This window comes from Carex rostrata, chromosome 5 (genome assembly GCF_964058835.1).
Source record: "Carex rostrata chromosome 5, lpCarRost1.2, whole genome shotgun sequence".
Lineage (NCBI taxonomy): Eukaryota > Viridiplantae > Streptophyta > Magnoliopsida > Poales > Cyperaceae > Carex > Carex rostrata.
The window spans coordinates 13,079,676-13,098,253 of NC_135922.1; the positions used below are offsets into that span (position 1 = coordinate 13,079,676).

An 18,578-nucleotide genomic window follows, 5' to 3' on the forward strand; every position below is an offset into this window, starting at 1 on the left:
GTATGGTCAATTGAACCTTTATCAAGAGTTTAATACGAGGTACCAGCAAGAAATGCATCAACTCGAACTTGTAAGCTCTGTTCTGGTAAACCAGTACGGCCCTTACAAGAGTGGTGCGGCCTACCCGTACCAAGCCCCATACGGCTTGGTCATACCAGGTTGGTGCGGCCTGGCCGTACCAACTTGGTAAGGGCCGTACCACTAGAGGCAAATCAGAGATGAAGTCTGAAACCCTTGAAACACCTTTTATCCCAAATCAAAACACAGTTTATACCTTTTCTTGCACATCTACTATTCTATATCATTGTGTGATTGCTTGAGTTGATTCCTTAGGAAAATTAAACACCAAAACCCCTTTTTCTCACTTCTAGTCTTTAGTCGAGATAAGTAAATATCTAGATAAAGGAACCGTCCCTGTGGATCGATACCCGATTATACTCCTCGATAGGGTTGTACACTTGCAACCCTAATCGGAAGGTGTAACCGCGGTTTTAAAAGGTACGCCCCCAAGCGTACCGAAACTTGCGTTGCGCTTTCACGCGAACATATATGTATATGTATATGTATATGTATATGTGTATGTATATGTGTATGTATATGTGTATGTATATGTATCATATTTGATTTACAAATTTTAAATTTTAAATTTCATATTTGATTTACAAATTTTTTTGGTGTAAATTTGATAAATCTAAATACGAATTTTCATGTATATTTTCAATAGAAAAATATAAAAAATTAAAATTTTCTGTTTTAAAAAAAAAGTAAAAAAAGTAAAAAAGAAAAAAAAATTGGTAACCTTTTATATGTATATGTATATGTATATGTATATGTATATGTATATGTATATGTATATGTATATGTATATGTATATGTATATGTATATGTATATGTATATGTATATGTATATGTATATGTATATGTATATGTATATGTATATGTAGAGTAAAGCTAGCGTGTGACGTGCTCACCAAGAAAGTTTGGTGAGCATAACTCCAAAAGTATATCGGATCGACGTCAAATGTCAAATCCAAACCATTGAAATCCATGTACTTCATGAGTGATGCATATACATGCAAAATTTTGAAAGTTTCGAGTTTATTTGCTATACGGTCAAGTGGTCAAAGAAATGAACATTTTATTATAAGTTATTTTATATATTCAATTTTTATTATTTCTTTGACCACTTGACCGTGTAGCAAATAAACTCGAAACTTTCAAAATTTTGCATGTATATGCATCACTCATGAAGTACATGGATTTCAACGGTTTGGATTTGACATTTGACGTCGATCCGATATATTTTTGGAGTTATGCTCACCAAACTTTCTTGGTGAGCATGTCACACGCTAGCTTTACTCGTATATGTATATGTATATGTATATGTATATGTATATGTATATGTATATGTATATGTATATGTATATGTATATGTATATGTATATGTATATGTATATGTATATGTATATGTAGAGTTAGGCTGGGGTGCTATGGATAGCATAGAGGCCTCTATGCTACGGCTCAATATTCGATTTTTCAAAATCCAAACAGTCGATCCAAACCGTTCATCTTATTCTCCATATTAATATCTGCTTGGAGACCAAATTTTACATTTTTCTGAATTTTTTTACTATTTATTAAGTATTTTACAAAATTGTTGATCCAACGGTGGCTGCACAAAACAGTAAAACCGTTGGATTAGCGATTTTCAAAGTGGCTTAATAAATAGTAAAAAAATTCAGAAAATTATAAAATTTGGTCTCCAAGCAGATATTAATATGGAGAATAAGATGAACGGTTCGGATCGACCGTTTGAATTTTGAAAACTTGAATATTGAGCCGTAGCACGGAAGGCCACTATGCTATCCATAGCACCCCAGCCTAACTCTGTATATGTATATGTATATGTATATGTATATGTATATGTATATGTATATGTATATGTATATGTATATGTATATGTATATGTATATGTATATGTATATGTATATGTATATGTATATGTATATGTATATGTATATGTATATGTATATGTATATGTATATGTATATGTATATGTATATGTATATGTATATGTATATGTATATGTATATGTATATGTATATGTATATGTATATGTATATGTATATGTATATGTATATGTATATGTATATGTATATGTATATGTATATGTATATGTATATGTATATGTATATGTATATGTATATGTATATGTATATGTATATGTATATGTATATGTATATGTATATGTATATGTATATGTATATGTATATGTATATGTATATGTATATGTATATGTATATGTATATGTATATGTATATGTATATGTATATGTATATGTATATGTATATGTATATGTATATGTATATGTATATGTATATGTATATGTATATGTATATGTATATGTATATGTATATGTATATGTATATGTATATGTATATGTATATGTATATGTATATGTATATGTATATGTATATGTATATGTATATGTATATGTATATGTATATGTATATGTATATGTATATGTATATGTATATGTATATGTATATGTATATGTATATGTATATGTATATGTATATGTATATGTATATGTATATGTATATGTATATGTATATGTATATGTATATGTATATGTATATGTATATGTATATGTATATGTATATGTATATGTATATGTATATGTATATGTGTATGTGTATTTTTCTATAATTTTAAATTTCATATTTGATTTACAAAATTTTTTGGTGTAAATTTGATAAATCTAAATACGAATTTTCATGTATATTTTCAATAGAAAAATAAAAAAATTTAAAATTTTTTGTTTTAAAAAAAAGTAAAAAAAGTAAAAAAGAAAAAAAAATTGGTAACCGTATATTATTTATGTATATGTGTATGTGTATGTGTATGTGTATGTGTATGTGTATGTGTATGTGTATGTGTATGTGTATGTGTATGTGTATGTGTATGTGTATGTGTATGTGTATTTTTCTATAATTTTAAATTTCATATTTGATTTACAAAATTTTTTGGTGTAAATTTGATAAATCTAAATACGAATTTTCATGTATATTTTCAATAGAAAAATAAAAAAATTTAAAATTTTCTGTTTTAAAAAAAAGTAAAAAAAGTAAAAAAAAAAAAAAAATTGGTAACCGTATATTATTTATGTATATGTATATGTATATGTATATGTATATGTATATGTATATGTGTATGTGTATGTGTATTTTTCTATAATTTTAAATTTCATATTTGATTTACAAAAATTTTTGGTGTAAATTTGATAAATCTAAATACGAATTTTCATGTATATTTTCAATAGAAAAATAAAAAAATTTAAAATTTTCTGTTTTAAAAAAAAGTAAAAAAAGTAAAAAAAAAAAAAAAATTGGTAACCGTATATTATTTATGTATATGTATATGTATATGTATATGTGTATGTGTATGTGTATTTTTCTATAATTTTAAATTTCATATTTGATTTACAAATTTTTTTTGTGTAAATTTGATAAATCTAAATACGAATTTTCATGTATATTTTCAATAGAAAAAAAAACATTTAAAATTTTCTGTTTTAAAAAAAAAAAAAAAAAATCAGGTTCGGTTAACGGTTAAGCGAACCAACGAATCCGGTTAACGGTTAAGCGAACCCAGACCAAATTTCCGGTTAACGGTTAACCGGACTATTTCAAAGGGTCCGGTTAACCGTTAACCGGAAATTTGGTCCGGTTAACCGTTAACCGGAAATTTGGTCCGGTTAACCGTTAACCGGTTTGGGTAGATTTAAAATTTGACAACCGGTTCGGTTAATTTTTAAAATTCAATTTATATTTTGAATAAAAATAAAAAAATCGGCCCCGCAGAGCAATAATTAATCAATTAGCGCATTAGACCAACTGACGAAGCAATCAATCGAAATCCTTCTCCTTTGCTTATTCTCAATTAAATTAATTGGGAGTTGTCTGAGTTATCTTGAGTCTTGACTCTTGTCGTATGGTGGGACAAAAATAAAAAAGGGATCGACTAACAGTCCCCCTATTTCAGTCCCCTATCTGTCTCCCGCACTAAAAGACAAAAAAAATAGTTAAAACATGCTAACTACCACCAAAAAGCAAGATTAATGCTATTTCATTAATAGTCAAAACGTATAGTATTCATACCTACGAATTTATAGTATTCATACTTATTATCAAAACCATTCGTCATATGTAAACACAAGCTGGAGGGGACCAGTAACGACCAGGGGGACCGCTGACGTCTTGTGACAGCCTGGATTGGGGACCGCAACCGTCTGAAAGCAACATTTGCCAAAATTGTGGACCACTACAGCGAATCTATATATTATTCATATCTAAATAAAGAAGTATTCATATCTAAACAAATGAAGTATTCATACTGACGATTACGAAGTATTCATACATGTTTGAAATAATTTATACAATTCAAAATTCAAAGTCAGATTCATCTCTCTCACCCCACCTCTTCCAATAAGTATTCATACTGACGATTACGAAGTATTCATACATGTTCGAAATAATTTATACAATTCAAAATTCATTGTCAGATTCATCTCTCTCACCCCCACATCTTCCAAGAAGTATTCATATCTAACATGAAGTATGCATATCTAACAAATAAAGTATTCATATTTACTTGGTCAAATTTTGTTGTTACTGTGATGCATATGTTTTACCAATTTTTAAGACATGAAGTATTCATATCTACTTGGTCAAATTTTAGTGTTACTGTGATGCATATATTTTACCAATAGTTCAGACATGAAGTATTCATATCTACTCATTTTTGTTATTATTTTTTTCATCCACACCTCATCTGATTTATTGATATCTAAAACACTTAGTATTCATACTTAAGCGTGAAAGTGCGTATTGTTATGAAACAATATTTGACTTTAATTATTTTGTTATTCATAGATAATAGTAACCGTATTAACATTTGTATTCATACCTATGAATTTATGTACGAATATTAATGTTAAATTTTTTTTTAATAAACCTCAACCATCTCCAAACATTCACATCTCTTTTGAGTTGCTTCGCCTCTATCGATTTCAGATCCTTGTAGAAGCGGATGAGGTAGATGTGGGTCGGGTGGTGGAGAAGTTGAGATTAACGGGTTCAGATGAGAAACTCGTTGCCACTACTGGCGCTGTTGATTGAGGTTGAGTCGACTTAGACGAAGAGCCGGTGCTGTCGCTAGTAGATGCGAAGTGGGCCCCACTAGCGAAGATATGAAGTGTTCTCCATGAAGAACGTCCACCGGCGGTGTTGGCCGGGGTGGCAGCGGTGACGACCATGTCCTTATTTTAGATGTAGAGAAAAGAAGAGAGATGGGGAAGCAAGGAAAGTCAGATAAGGGGAGAGAGGAAGACAAAAGTCAAAGAGATGAAAGAAAACGACAAACGAAAAAGGAGTTGCATTTCTTTTGAATAGTTTTAGTTGGGATGCAAAACATTGACAGTTAGCGGGGGACGATTAGGGGACTAGAAGGCGGGGGACAACCATCTCCAAACATTCACATCTCTTTTGAGTTGCTTCGCCTCTATCGATTTCAGATCCTTGTAGAAGCGGATGAGGTAGATGTGGGTCGGGTGGTGGAGAAGTTGAGATTAACGGGTTCAGATGAGAAACTCGTTGCCACTACTGGCGCTGTTGATTGAGGTTGAGTCGACTTAGACGAAGAGCCGGTGCTGTCGCTAGTAGATGCGAAGTGGGCCCCACTAGCGAAGATATGAAGTGTTCTCCATGAAGAACGTCCACCGGCGGTGTTGGCCGGGGTGGCAGCGGTGACGACCATGTCCTTATTTTAGATGTAGAGAAAAGAAGAGAGATGGGGAAGCAAGGAAAGTCAGATAAGGAGAGAGAGGAAGACAAAAGTCAAAGAGATGAAAGAAAACGACAAACGAAAAAGGAGTTGCATTTCTTTTGAATAGTTTTAGTTGGGATGCAAAACATTGACAGTTAGCGGGGGACGATTAGGGGACTAGAAGGCGGGGGACAAAATCATTACTCAATAAAAAAATATATAACAAGAAAGAGAAAAGAAAGAAGAAAGTGTAACGAGGTGGTAGTTGAGAGTTCAGACAGAGTGGCGGAGATTGCGGAAATTAAATTGGGCCTGAATGGATATTTATATTTGGATTAGATATCTGCAACCAAAATTAAGTCTCATTATCAAACTTTTTTAGGCCTTTGATAAGGCTTAGTCAAAGCGCAAACCCCCATTCATCTTTAACAAATAAAACATTGCTCCGAAAATCTCAATTTTTCTTGAGCTTCTTCCGTTAAAATTTCTGGCTGTTTTTTCTTGAGCTCCTTTGTTGGTTAAATTATTGTGCACACACCCAATAAAATCTCAGATTCGGAGATACAGAAAACTTGTTTCTCTGCAACTCTTTTTTTTTTTTTCTTTACAGCAAGCATTGAATTTTTTTTTTATGGGGATTATAAACAACACGGAGAAGGACATAGATGAAACAAATGGAATTAATAATAGTATCCATTTAATTATGACATAATATTTTTTTGTGTGCATTAATTAACATACATTTTTTGAAATAAATGTATGGTTTGTTTTTTCTTTTACAAGTAATTTTCATATCTAACATTGAATCATTTTACAAGAATGTATGTTTTTCAAATTTAATTCAGGAAAGTTTATTCCCAAGCCAAGCTACCAGATCACATAAAAATAAGAAAATAATTTTTTTCACATAAAAAGTGGAGTAAAGCTAGTGTCTTGTTAAGCTGATCACCAAGCTATTTGTTGCTACGTTTATTTCTAAAATCTATTAAATTCGGTTCAAACAACAAATTCAAATTGTTAAACCGTTCTTTATAATTAATGTCTTTACATATTAAGTTTGTAAAATTCTCAATTTCATTTAGCATATAGTACTCAACAGGTTAAATAATGATGAAAAATGAATATATTAAAATAAATTATAATGTTTCAATTTTTTCACCGCTTGAGTATAATTAATTCTAAAAAAAAAAATTAAGCCTACACCCCAAACACACATAGAGGCACTTGTGGTACCAAAAACTGTGCTACAACATTAGTGAAAAGCACATTAAATCTGAGGGACTTGTACAAACTACGCATTAAAAAAATTGTTCCGATCATTTTCTCTTTATTTTTCAGTGATAATTGATGTAGATCATGATAATATGAATTTTCTTATTCGTTATTTTGGCCAAAAAAAAAGTTTCTGAATTATTTTTTTCACTTTTGGTAAAACATGTATTTTTAGAATGATCACTATTATGTGGGTTTCATTTACTTCCGAAAATGGAGCATAATTAGTTGGACGAGATTCATTTTTAGAATGATCACTATTATTTTTAGAATGATCACTATTATCTTGAGTCTTGACTCTTGTCGTATGGTGGGACAAAAATAAAAAAATATATAACAAGAAAGAGAAAAGAAAGAAGAAAGTGTAACGAGGTGGTAGTTGAGAGTTCAGACAGAGTGGCGGAGATTGCGGAAATTAAATTGGACCTGAAAGGATATTTATATTTGGATTAGATATCTGCAACCAAAATTAAGTCTCATTATCAAACTTTTATAGGCCTTTGATAAGGCTTAGTCAAAGCGCAAACCCCCATTCATCTTTAACAAATAAAACATTGCTCCGAAAATCTCAATTTTTCTTGAGCTTCTTCCGTTAAAATTTCTGGCTGTTTTTTCTTGAGCTCCTTTGTTGGTTAAATTATTGTGCACACACCCAATAAAATCTCAGCTTCGGAGATACACAAAAAAAATTTCTTTTCTTGAGCCCTTTTTTTTTTTTCTTTACACCCAATAAAAAAGATTCAATGCTTGCCGTAAAGTTTACAACAATCATTGAATTTTATTTTATGGGGATTATAAACAACACGGCGAAGAATATAGATCAGAACAAATGGAATTAATAATAGTATCCATTTAATTATGACCAGGGGCGGAACCAAGGCCTGGGCCAGCCTGAGCCTTGACCCGCTCCCTTGGCCCAGAAAATTTACAGAGGCCTTTTAATAAATAAAAAAACCCGGCCCCCCCCTTTAATATACGGAGCACCCTCTCGTTGGCTATCTGTGCCTCCTTATCCAAATCGAAAAGCCCATGAACTTTGGTTTTGAGAACGTGGACTCATTTTCTCTCTTCCTGGCGCCTATTGTTTGACAGCTTAAATAGTTGGGTGACATGACCTCCAATCTTTACTCAAAAAAAAAAGAAATAGTAATTCGAGAAAGTTATTCCTCAACTATCATATCACTTAAAAATAAGAAAATAGTTGTTTTGCACATAAAAAAGTGGAGTAAAGCTAGCGTCTTGTTATAATCACCAAGTCATTTGTTACTATATATGTTTATTTTCAAAATCTATCGGATTATTTTTAGCCGACTTCACAATTGATGTCTTTACATATTAAGTTTGTAAAATTTTCAATTTCATTTAGTATATAGTCCATTTGTCAAATAATTATGAAAAATGAATACATTTAAATAACTTATAAACCACAATTTTTTACCACTTAAATTTAGTTAATTCGAAAAAAAAATTCTTAAGGTTACACCCCAAACACACACAGATCAGGCACTTGTGGTACTCTTTGGGGGCAATGTGCTACAACATTAGACAAAGACACACTATTACAAAAATATTAATTATACACAACACATCATAAATATGAATCTAAATTATTTCCAAATAAACGGTGTGTAAAGGAAGGAGGCACGCACGCAAAATAAACTGCAACATATACACGCGGTCAATTAAATAAAGAAAATCCAGTTCAGTTAGACAAAAATTAAGGTAAATAGTTCGGGTTATATTATTGTTTCTTGTCAGAATAACGGCTACACAAAAAAAAATTAAGCACAACTTAACACTTCGGGTTTACTGATGAAACTCGAGCAGGTAATATAAAGTTGTGGGCAACGCATTGGTCAATGACATATTTATTCTTAAGTGAAGTTACGGTAATATGCATATTACATTGAATTTTGATAATGCCAATTTATATAGCGAAAATCACTACTTTTTAGTACGAAAAATAGTGGAAAAACATATGCAAAATATCAATTTTTCTGAATTATTCACCACAAACGTGTTTTTAGGCTATATATTTTGGCAGGTTTTGAAGAAAGTTGCAAATTTAGACAAAAAACAGAGTAAAAATGTCATACTTAGATCAATTCTGAAGGAAGCATCAAAATAGAACATCACGTGAAGTATGCAAATACGTCATGCGAAATACACAATATGCAACATGGTGAAATACTGAAAATTCAACTAAGTCAGACTGCCGTACGGTATAAGCTGAGGTTCAAAAATAACAAAAATAAATGCATTACAATTAATATGGTTCAAAAATAACAAAAATAAATGCTTCATGCCTCTGTTTTGGCTCTGGCCGAACTATAGTCTTTTCTGCACATTGGTTTCGGCCTGGAACAGCCTGTTTTGGATCTGATCGAACTATAGCATTTTCTGCACTATCCAGGAACAAACTGTTTCGACCAGGAACAGCCTGGAACAGAATAAAAAATAAAAAAACTGCACAACTCACAGTTTCATTTTGAACCCAATTTTGCACCTCTACTTAACATAGCAAAACATCTCCAAAAATCATGAAAATTGACTGACATGCAGTCTTGACATCATAGAACAAGACTGCAAAGTTTCATACAAAACCTCCAAACAGATCAAGAAATATCAGGTCTCAAATATTGTTCAAACTGGTAAAGGTGTGCACACAGCAGCAGTTTTAAATTTGCCTGTCTTTGCACAACATCTAAATCATGAAATCATGTTTCAAAAATCATGAAAATTGATTGACATACAATTTTAATATCATAGAACAAGATTGCAAAGTTTCATATAAAATCTCCAAACAGATCAAGAGATATCAGGTCTCAAAAATTGATCAAACTGGTAAAAGAGTGCACATAGCAGCAGCTCTAAAGTTTACCCTACCATTGCATGGCCTTTAAGCCATGAAATCATGTCCCAAAAATCATGAAAATTGATTGACATGCAATCTTGACATCATAGAACATTCCTGTGAAATTTCTCCTAAAACCTTCAAGTAGTTTGAGAGATCTCAAGTTTCAAATATTGACAAAATTGATAAAATGTATATGTGAAACAACACCAATCTTGAAGCCCAAATATGATTAAATGATACCCTTTTGCATATAAACCCCTCTGATTATATGAAATATGCAAAGAAGTTTTTTAAAATTTACAAATAGACCCCCTGAAAGTACAAAAACTTCACAAACAGAGAGCATGTAGAAATCAGTATGATGGAATTGTTAAATTAGAGGAAAATGTTTCGATGGAATTGTTAACTTCTCAAACTGAGAGCATGTATAAATTAGTATGATAGATAAGTGTATTATGGTGAGCTGAATAATATAGATGGTTTTGATGGAATTGTTAAGTTAGAGTTTCTTCTGTATTTATAGTGCAAAAAAAAAAAAAAACCGAAACCGTAAATATTTTCTGCGGTTTAGGACCATAAATCCAAACCGCAAAAAATATATACGGTTTGGTTATTTTTAAAAATTTGGCTAAACTGTAGTTATTTTTAATAAAATATTTATAAAAAAAGGGTAAAAATAAAAATGTCCGCCGAGAATATGACTATAACAGTTAATTAACTAATGCCTTTTTTTTGTTGTATAGCGATCATATAAACGGAATACTTGAATGAAAAATCATCTCAATTAGATGTATGTTTTCCCCGAGCATACGACCGTGATGTATGAGCACGAGTACTCCAATATCTGAAGGTATAAAATACTAATTGATTTAGTAAGCACTAATAGTGAGTAAATTATTTGTTATTTTATTTTACAAGTAACTTGTAATAACAACTAAGGCTCATGCTCATACTAAGACTAGGTATGGAAAGTATTTTATATGTGGCACCTGTTCATTTTCTAGTCTTCTCCATCCGACGAGTACATAACGTTATTTACAACACCGAAATAGATAACTTCTCTTTTAAATTTACATTGACAGAAGCTTATGAAAACTCCTGTTTCATGCTCCAATTGAAAATTACCAACCAAATTGTTCTAAATTACCAACCAAATTGGTTCAAACGAGATAAAGAACATGAGGGAAGCAAAAATAAATGAAAAAGAAAATTATTATATATACTTTTTTTATTCTCTTATTTGATCATCTCAATTACCTTCATTACACCTCAATTTAAAGAGCGACAAAATATAAGATTTAAAAAGGTAAAAGAGGTTTAAAAAAAAATAACTTCTAGTAATCTTATCCTCTATTAAATATCCAACAAAATAAAATTCAATCAGAAATTTTTCTTTCACTTTCTCCATCCAAACAAATACGACGTAAGGTAATTTTTTCGTAAGATTATTACTTTGCATTTTCTTCTTCAATCATTTGCGATATTTATTGCGATTTGACATTATTTAGCAACAATTATTTCTCCTTCAACATCTTTCACAACACAGATGGCTGCATCAAACAGTCAATATCATTTATTATTTTCTGGATATGACAAAGAGTCGATTGCAATCCTTTTCTTGAGAGGGTGTATCGTATGAATTTCAAAGATGTATTAAAAATGTTTATCCTACTGTACTATATAAATAATACATTGAATGAGGCAAAATTTAAACGAATATTACAGGAAAAAATTGTCTACAAATCAGAACATAATTTCCATAGACTATCTGGTAAAACCTGAGATTGTTAGTAGGAATGTCGCACACGACAAGGCAGCCAACAAAAAGAAATTTGGTAATTTCACTGATGAATTACCTGCAAATATTAATTATAAAAGGTAAAATAAGCATGAAATATATGTTTTAAGTTCCAATTTAAAATTTAAAATTTTAAAAGTCAATGATTTGAGTTTCCTGTCACATGTGCATACCAGGTCAACACAAATTCTTTTGGTTAGTTATTTGTTCAACACATTTAACGCTTAAAAAAAGCTAACTAATCAGATAAGCACTTTGTTATTATTGATTATAAAATGAATAATTAAAACGTGAAACAACGATGAACAGGTGCCAACCACTTTGGACTGTAAGAACCATGCCTAACACAGTTTACAACACATTGCTTTCCGTGTGGTAGAATAAGGGCCTTGATCCCTTCGTTTAACAAAAAAAAAAAGAGAAAGTAGAGGAGATTTGGGCTGCAGTCTTAGTTCTAGATTTTGATTGCACCATGACAAAGACAGATACTGGTAAGAAATTAATATGCAAAACACAAGTGGGTACCACTATTCTTGGATTCATCCTATGGGCTACATAGATTAAACAAGAATAATGATAATATATATCAAACACAAGTGGGTACCACTATTTTTTGGATTTATCCTATAGGCTACATAGATTAAACAAATATAATGATAATATATATCGAACACAAGTGGGTACCACTATTTTTTGGATTCATCCTATGGGCTACATAGATTAAACAAGTATAATGATAATATATATCAGGAGGGTAAGCGCACGAACTTACTTAGAAGAAGAAACCGGTTTTTGATGTTCCACTCAAAATTCCAGTGTGGCTGATCATTTTTAAGTGTCCAATAGGACCAACCGAAGGAAGCTTTACTGAAAACATCCAGTTGAGCCCTTCCAAACAACTGATATTGGATTTTAGATGCATTTAAAACATTCCATTCATTAACCCACTCCCCTGAAAATTACAGTAAATTAGTATATGATAGTGATGACAATAGTTATAGCAAACTAGGAATTAATGCCATCCCATTCCATATCTTATAGAAGTCAGGTTTATACAAATTTATTTTGATAGAACTGTTGATTTTCAAAAAGAAGCAAAGTGGAATAAACAATCTATAGGGAATACTGTAGAAAGTATCTATCTGATAGTAATGAATAACTGCATCTAGAGAAGTATGGAATCATCACTAAGACTAGGTATCATTTCATATTATACAAGGGTATCTTGAATTTTTATTTTTATTTTTTGAGAAAAAATACCTTCCAAATCCGAACTTGATGGGTGTCTTTTTTAATTTACCCAATCAAAGTTTTTCTTGCTACATATCCATAATTTAATAGTATTTGGCTATTTGCAGATATCACCCAACATTTCATATTCTTGCTTATGGCCCCATTTTATTGTACTTGTAACCGCAAACAATAATAAGCAGTTAAAAGTATTAAACCAACATATTAGAGAAGCTTTCAATCTTGATGAACAAGTCATGACGCAATCCTTCCATTGTAAACGGCAATTTTTCAATTTTTGTGTTACAATAACAATTGTATTAAGGGCAAGAAAATTCAAAAGGTCTTCGGGTGTTTGTTGCAAATGCGAGGGATTTTGGCAAGCTTGGAAATAGGCAAAAAGTTTGGGCTTAATATGCAAAAACCCAACCATGATACCAAAAATAACATTACCAATGAAAACAAGAGGTCCATTAGCCCTGTTAAGTGTCTCCAACTGCATGGCACGGTTATTGTACACGAACTCAATATTCTGAACCCCCGTCAGGTTATCAAAATATGGGTCAAACAAGTTGTAATAATGCAAATCCAAAACTATATTTGAAGAGCCAATATTTGCCTGATACAACTCCATGGGATCCGCGTTGCCTATCCTCTGACACATTATGACATATGCTGTGGAGGAATAATTTCTCACAATTTGATATCCATTTTTGTAATAAGAAATTAACATGTCTAGTGGAACAGATGCTGCTGACGGCTCATTCAATAGCTCTATGCCTAATAGAGCTGTATTATTGGCGTACCTGTGCATCGAAACAAGAAATTCAAGTCAAGCACTTGCCCTAACCCTGCGCATTTTTCTTTCTTTTTTTCTTCTCTCTTTTTTCTTTGTGTGTGTGAGCATATGTGTGTTGGGTGGGGAGGGGGCAGTGTGGTGGTTCAACGTTTGAGCCTGTTCCCTTAATAAAAAGTACCACAATTTGACTAGCGAATAGGTATGACACAAAACCTCTATCTGAGCAACAAATAAGTTTGGGTGGGGAGGGGGCAGTGTGGTGGTTCAATTACCAGAACCCGATATGAATGCCAAGCCTGCACCAACAAGAAAGCCAACTCAATCTGACATTGTCTTGACCGTAACTACTAATTAACCGTTTCAAGATAAGAAACCAAAATGACTCGAATCTGCATGAAACAATACCAAAATTGACCACTGGGAAATGATCCCACCTGAATCCAGAAAAGGCCTGTACCAACTTGATCTGAATGTTTTGCTTAATGGAGCATTTTAGTACACTGAGCTTTTGTTAGAAATATAAAACTACCAACATTTGTAGGTATGCTTATCTTGAGCTTTAAATGGAAGTCTTGAAATGATACCTGGCAGACAAAAAGTTAATGACATCTAGAGTTTGTGAAATATAAGCTGGTGAAGGCCAATCAACCGACCCATCTCTGCTTGCACTATGTTCCATCCCGTTTTGTGACCCAGGTGCCGCATGTAAATCAATAATGCACTTTATATCATAAGCCCTGGTGTTGATATGGTTAATATAAATTATTATTCACCATTAAAAGATATTGATGAAAATTTATGCCTTGAATTAAATTACGGTGTTAACTGTCAAAAATGGTTGAAGGACTGAACATACTGTGCCCATGAAAATGCACTATCCAGTGCAGCCAAGGAACCACCAACAAAAGGGGGTGGCGGATCCGGATCTTGTGCAATCCACCAACCGACAGGAATACGCACCGTGTTTATCCCATTTCTCCAAAGGAACTCAAAATCATTTGATGTGATAAAGGTCTTCCTGTGTTCCTTTGCATTATACAGAAAAAATTACACAAAGAAACAATATAACACATTTTACGATATAAGAAATGTCTGTGTTCAGTAATCTATATTAATTTAATATGGCCAACCTAGAATAAGAAAACTCTTGTAGTGATTTTTATACAAAAGAACAAAGCCAAATAAGACTGATATACCCTTGGTTGTAATACAGTTATAATACCTATATGGCTATGACATCTGCTGTCTACTGAAACACTACTTTCATGTTTTAGGCATTAGCTGAAGAAAAAAAGTTGCAAAACTTACTGCTAAAACAGTTTTAGCCTTATCGGGTCCATACCCGTTAGCAAGCTGGTAATCTCCATGCAAGTTATTGGCCACGATTGTCATCTCAAACGTCGCCGCATTATCATCGCCAAAATCAGGTTGAAACTGATAATTTGCAATAAGGGCATTGTCTGTTGTTGCCTAAAATAGAACGAGAAAGGTGATTATAAGTTCCATCTTTCAGAGCTAATATGTATATAATGAGGGGCGGAGCCAGACTTTCAAGCTATGGGTTCAATCATATAAAATTTTCATTCTGCGTATGGGGGTCAATTTTACGGTACCCATATCATTTTACTATTCAACTGTATAGAAAATCATATACAAGTACATTTTATTTTTAAATGAATGGGGGTCAATTGACCCCCATTCTCTCTCGTCTCAACATGGATCCTCCCTGTATATAATTGGTGTTAATCTAATTTTTAAGTTAAGCATCTGTGTTTTTTACCTGGATGTAGCTCCCATTTAGAGGCTTGATGTGAATCCTTGAACTGCTTCTTTCAATGAAAAAGGTCTCTGCCATGCCAGGTGAGTCGGCGTTTGCCGTGATCAAACCATTGTCATTTGCTGATGTGAGAAATTGGCCTTGCAAGGTCCGAAACTGGAATTGATTTTTTGATACCCTCCATAGCTGCTGGTAAACAGTAGTTAGGTTGTGCTTCATCATAGAATTTCACATCAGAATTTGAAGCAAAGATCCAGAGAAAAGAAATGCACAGTCATGTTAAGTGTGATGTTACTCACTTCAATGAAGGTTACCAGTTTCCACTTAATTAGGAGATTACAAAAATGGTAGTTGAGGCCTAATTTAAGTTCATATGAATTGTTCAATAAAATTGGGTAAGCCAGTACACAACTGATATGCATTGCTATGACCGGTACATAGTGGTGGTGACTAAAGATATCCAGACTAGTATTTAGAAATCTTTGCATATAAATTTTGTCAGTAGCATGCCTGCCTTTATGTTTGTAGTAATCACATATAATGTGATGTATAAAACAAAGCAACCATTTTTGGGACCGAGTCAAACTCAAATTTCAAAGTAAATATCATACTCAAATTCGAGTCTGACTAAATAGCAGCAGAAGTAATTTCTATAAAAAAGAAAAAAAATGACCTTAAAAGTCTCCCATGTAGAAGCAAAATCACGGTCAACTGTGACATTTGAGCCACCACCACTGACTGCAGTAATATACTTTTGAAGTGTTACAGACTTCAATTGCACCTGAGTTCCATCCTGTGCAAAAATACAGAATGCAAGTTTTGTTTCACAGTAAAACATGTATAGTAATTAAATTGGAAATGATGTATCTCTAGACCTACCAACATATCTCCATTAGGAATTCCATCGAATAGTGAAGGCTTGATCCATCGCTCCACCACCAACCACCCTCCCAAATTTACCCCTCTTACCTTGTCAAATGCATCAACTAAATTTCCATAAAAAACACATTAATCCGAGCTTAATTGAACAAAACAATGATTAAACAGCACTAAGAAACATGCTCGTCACCTGGTGAGAGTGTTAAAGCGAGAAGAATAGGACATAGTATCATGACCTCAAGTCTCAATCTTGTAACGCGACTCATCTCGCTATTTGGGAGTACAAAGAGTGAAGCTTTCTTGAAATGGGGACCAATTGAATGAGATATGAGGATAAATCATAGCGAAGAGATATGGAGTGGTGAGGTGGGGGAAGCAAGAAATATTCACATTCTATGCCTTGCTTAGGCCAAGGGTTATACCAAAGAGAGCTCTCTAAGACTCCGATTATTATAATAGCAACTGTGCTTTCAGTAAGAGTGGGTAAATCCAGTGGCGAAGTTAGGAATTTTGTTAGAGGTAGGCAAGCATAACTATATAAATATGTTGCAAATTGAGTTCAAGATAAAAATACAGATAAAACCAAAGTCACACCAAGATAAAAATGAGTTCAAGCATTATATATTTATATTGAATGAAAAAGAAATCCCAATTTGAAAGAAAAATTCATTCTTCTACTGTTCTACACCTTTGTGTCCAGTCTTCCGAAGAAAACATAAAATTGATAAATTTCTTTGCTTAATCAATGAAATGGTGATGACGCCAGGAAGGAGAGCGCGATTAGCCGATTACATGTAAGCTCCTGCAGCAATTTATCAACAATAACACATCAGTTTCTAACAAAAAGGAATCAGAATTCAGAGAATGGAGAGAAGGGAATTTACCGAATAGCAGTAGCAGGCGGCTAGGACCTAGGGTTAGCGGGCTCCATGCGGCGATCAGCGGTAACAGGCGGGGTGGCAGCGCGGCCACGATCCTTTTCTTCGCGGCGATCCTTTTTTATTCTTTTCTCGCGTAGATGGCTCTGGCAGCGGAGGGTGAAAGTAATATTTTTATCCGAACACGTATCCTCTGCATTAACTCAAAAGGAATCTTTTGAGTTAATACATCTTGATTTAAAATAGAACCAATCCAACCGTCTGATTTTAACACTGGAAATCTTAAATATTAGTGCGGATCTAATCCGCACGTAATTTAAAGCATTTCGGATGGTCCAGATGTATTAACTCGAAAGATTGCCTTTTGAGTTAATGCAGAGGGCCAGTCCAAAAAAAAAATTTCTCTCTTTCGCTATACATGAAAAGTAACATGAATAAACAGGGGATGTGCAGAGTCATGGATACAACATGCTGTTGGGTGAGAGGAGGGTAAAAATAAAAATATATATATATATTTGTTAATTCAATTATGAAAAAACTAAATAAAAGGTTAAGTAACTAAAAGGGGGATAGAAAATAGAATGCTAAATATTTGTGGGGATATTGGATATATATTATGATCGTTTTCATTAGAAAATTGGTTATTTCAGACGTTTAGATGGGCACACTAGATATTCTCCCATTAAATTTTAAACATTTAAAATATACAAAATAACTTTTTCCAGGATTATACCATATACAAATATGTTGAGTGTTATTTGCCAATATAGTGGAATATTGGGTTCTCTTTTGAGGAGGACCCTTACTTTTATGTGCAAAAAGAGACAATCCTGTGCTTTACTCTTTCCTAGATTCCTTCTACAATTTTGTTAAACGTGGTTGTAGTAGGCAACATTTTATCACGGACTTGGCTACGGTGCTATGGATTGCATAGAGGCAACATTTTCCAGACAAATCTGGACTATAAAAAACAGCGATATTCAATAAATTTAAAAAAATAGTAAAAAATTTCAAAAAAATGTAAAATTTGGTCTCCAAATACATATTAATATGGAGAACAAGATGAACGATTCGGATCGACCGTTTGAATTTTGAAAAGTTAAATATTGAGCCGTAGCACGGGAGGCCTCTATGCAACCCATAGCATATTAGCCAAATCTCATTTATCACAATCACCAATTAATTAATTTTCTGCATAAAGTACAAGAAAAAACTCAGGACAAAACAATAAGTGTGGCTACATGTAATGCCTACTGATTTAA

General features: G+C 32.7%; 1 protein-coding gene across 2 annotated transcripts; it reads right to left on the reverse strand.

The window, feature by feature from the left end:
- Window positions 1-11,545: 11,545 nt before the first annotated feature.
- On the reverse strand, window positions 11,546-17,482 carry LOC144554274 (putative glucan 1,3-beta-glucosidase A). 2 transcript variants are annotated; one of them, XM_078302603.1, is made up of 11 exons: window positions 17,323-17,480; window positions 16,629-17,240; window positions 16,439-16,545; window positions 16,233-16,352; window positions 15,563-15,745; window positions 15,091-15,252; window positions 14,639-14,808; window positions 14,367-14,519; window positions 13,437-13,789; window positions 12,526-12,705; window positions 11,546-11,811 (listed from the first exon to the last, which is right to left on the reverse strand). In XM_078302603.1, the coding sequence occupies exons 2-11, from the start codon at window positions 16,702-16,704 to the stop codon at window positions 11,720-11,722; spliced, it is 1,596 nt and encodes a 531-aa protein (XP_078158729.1). In that variant the 5' UTR covers window positions 16,705-17,240; window positions 17,323-17,480; the 3' UTR covers window positions 11,546-11,719. The 2 variants fall into 2 exon arrangements, with proteins under 2 accessions (XP_078158729.1, XP_078158728.1); XM_078302602.1 differs by lacking the exons at window positions 11,546-11,811; window positions 12,526-12,705 and having other exon boundaries at window positions 12,956-13,789; window positions 17,323-17,482.
- Window positions 17,483-18,578: the final 1,096 nt, after the last annotated feature.

Excerpts from the sequence above, each read along its gene's own strand:
- LOC144554274 (XM_078302602.1), bottom strand. The coding sequence starts at position 16,704 with ATGAGTCGCGTTACAAGATTGAGACTTGAGGTCATGATACTATGTCCT. Across the intron at positions 15,253-15,562 it reads TAAATGGGAGCTACATCCAG|GCAACAACAGACAATGCCCT; the intron begins GTAAAAAACACA and ends GTTCTATTTTAG. Across the intron at positions 13,790-14,366 it reads ATTAACTTTTTGTCTGCCAG|GTACGCCAATAATACAGCTC; the intron begins GTATCATTTCAA and ends TTCGATGCACAG.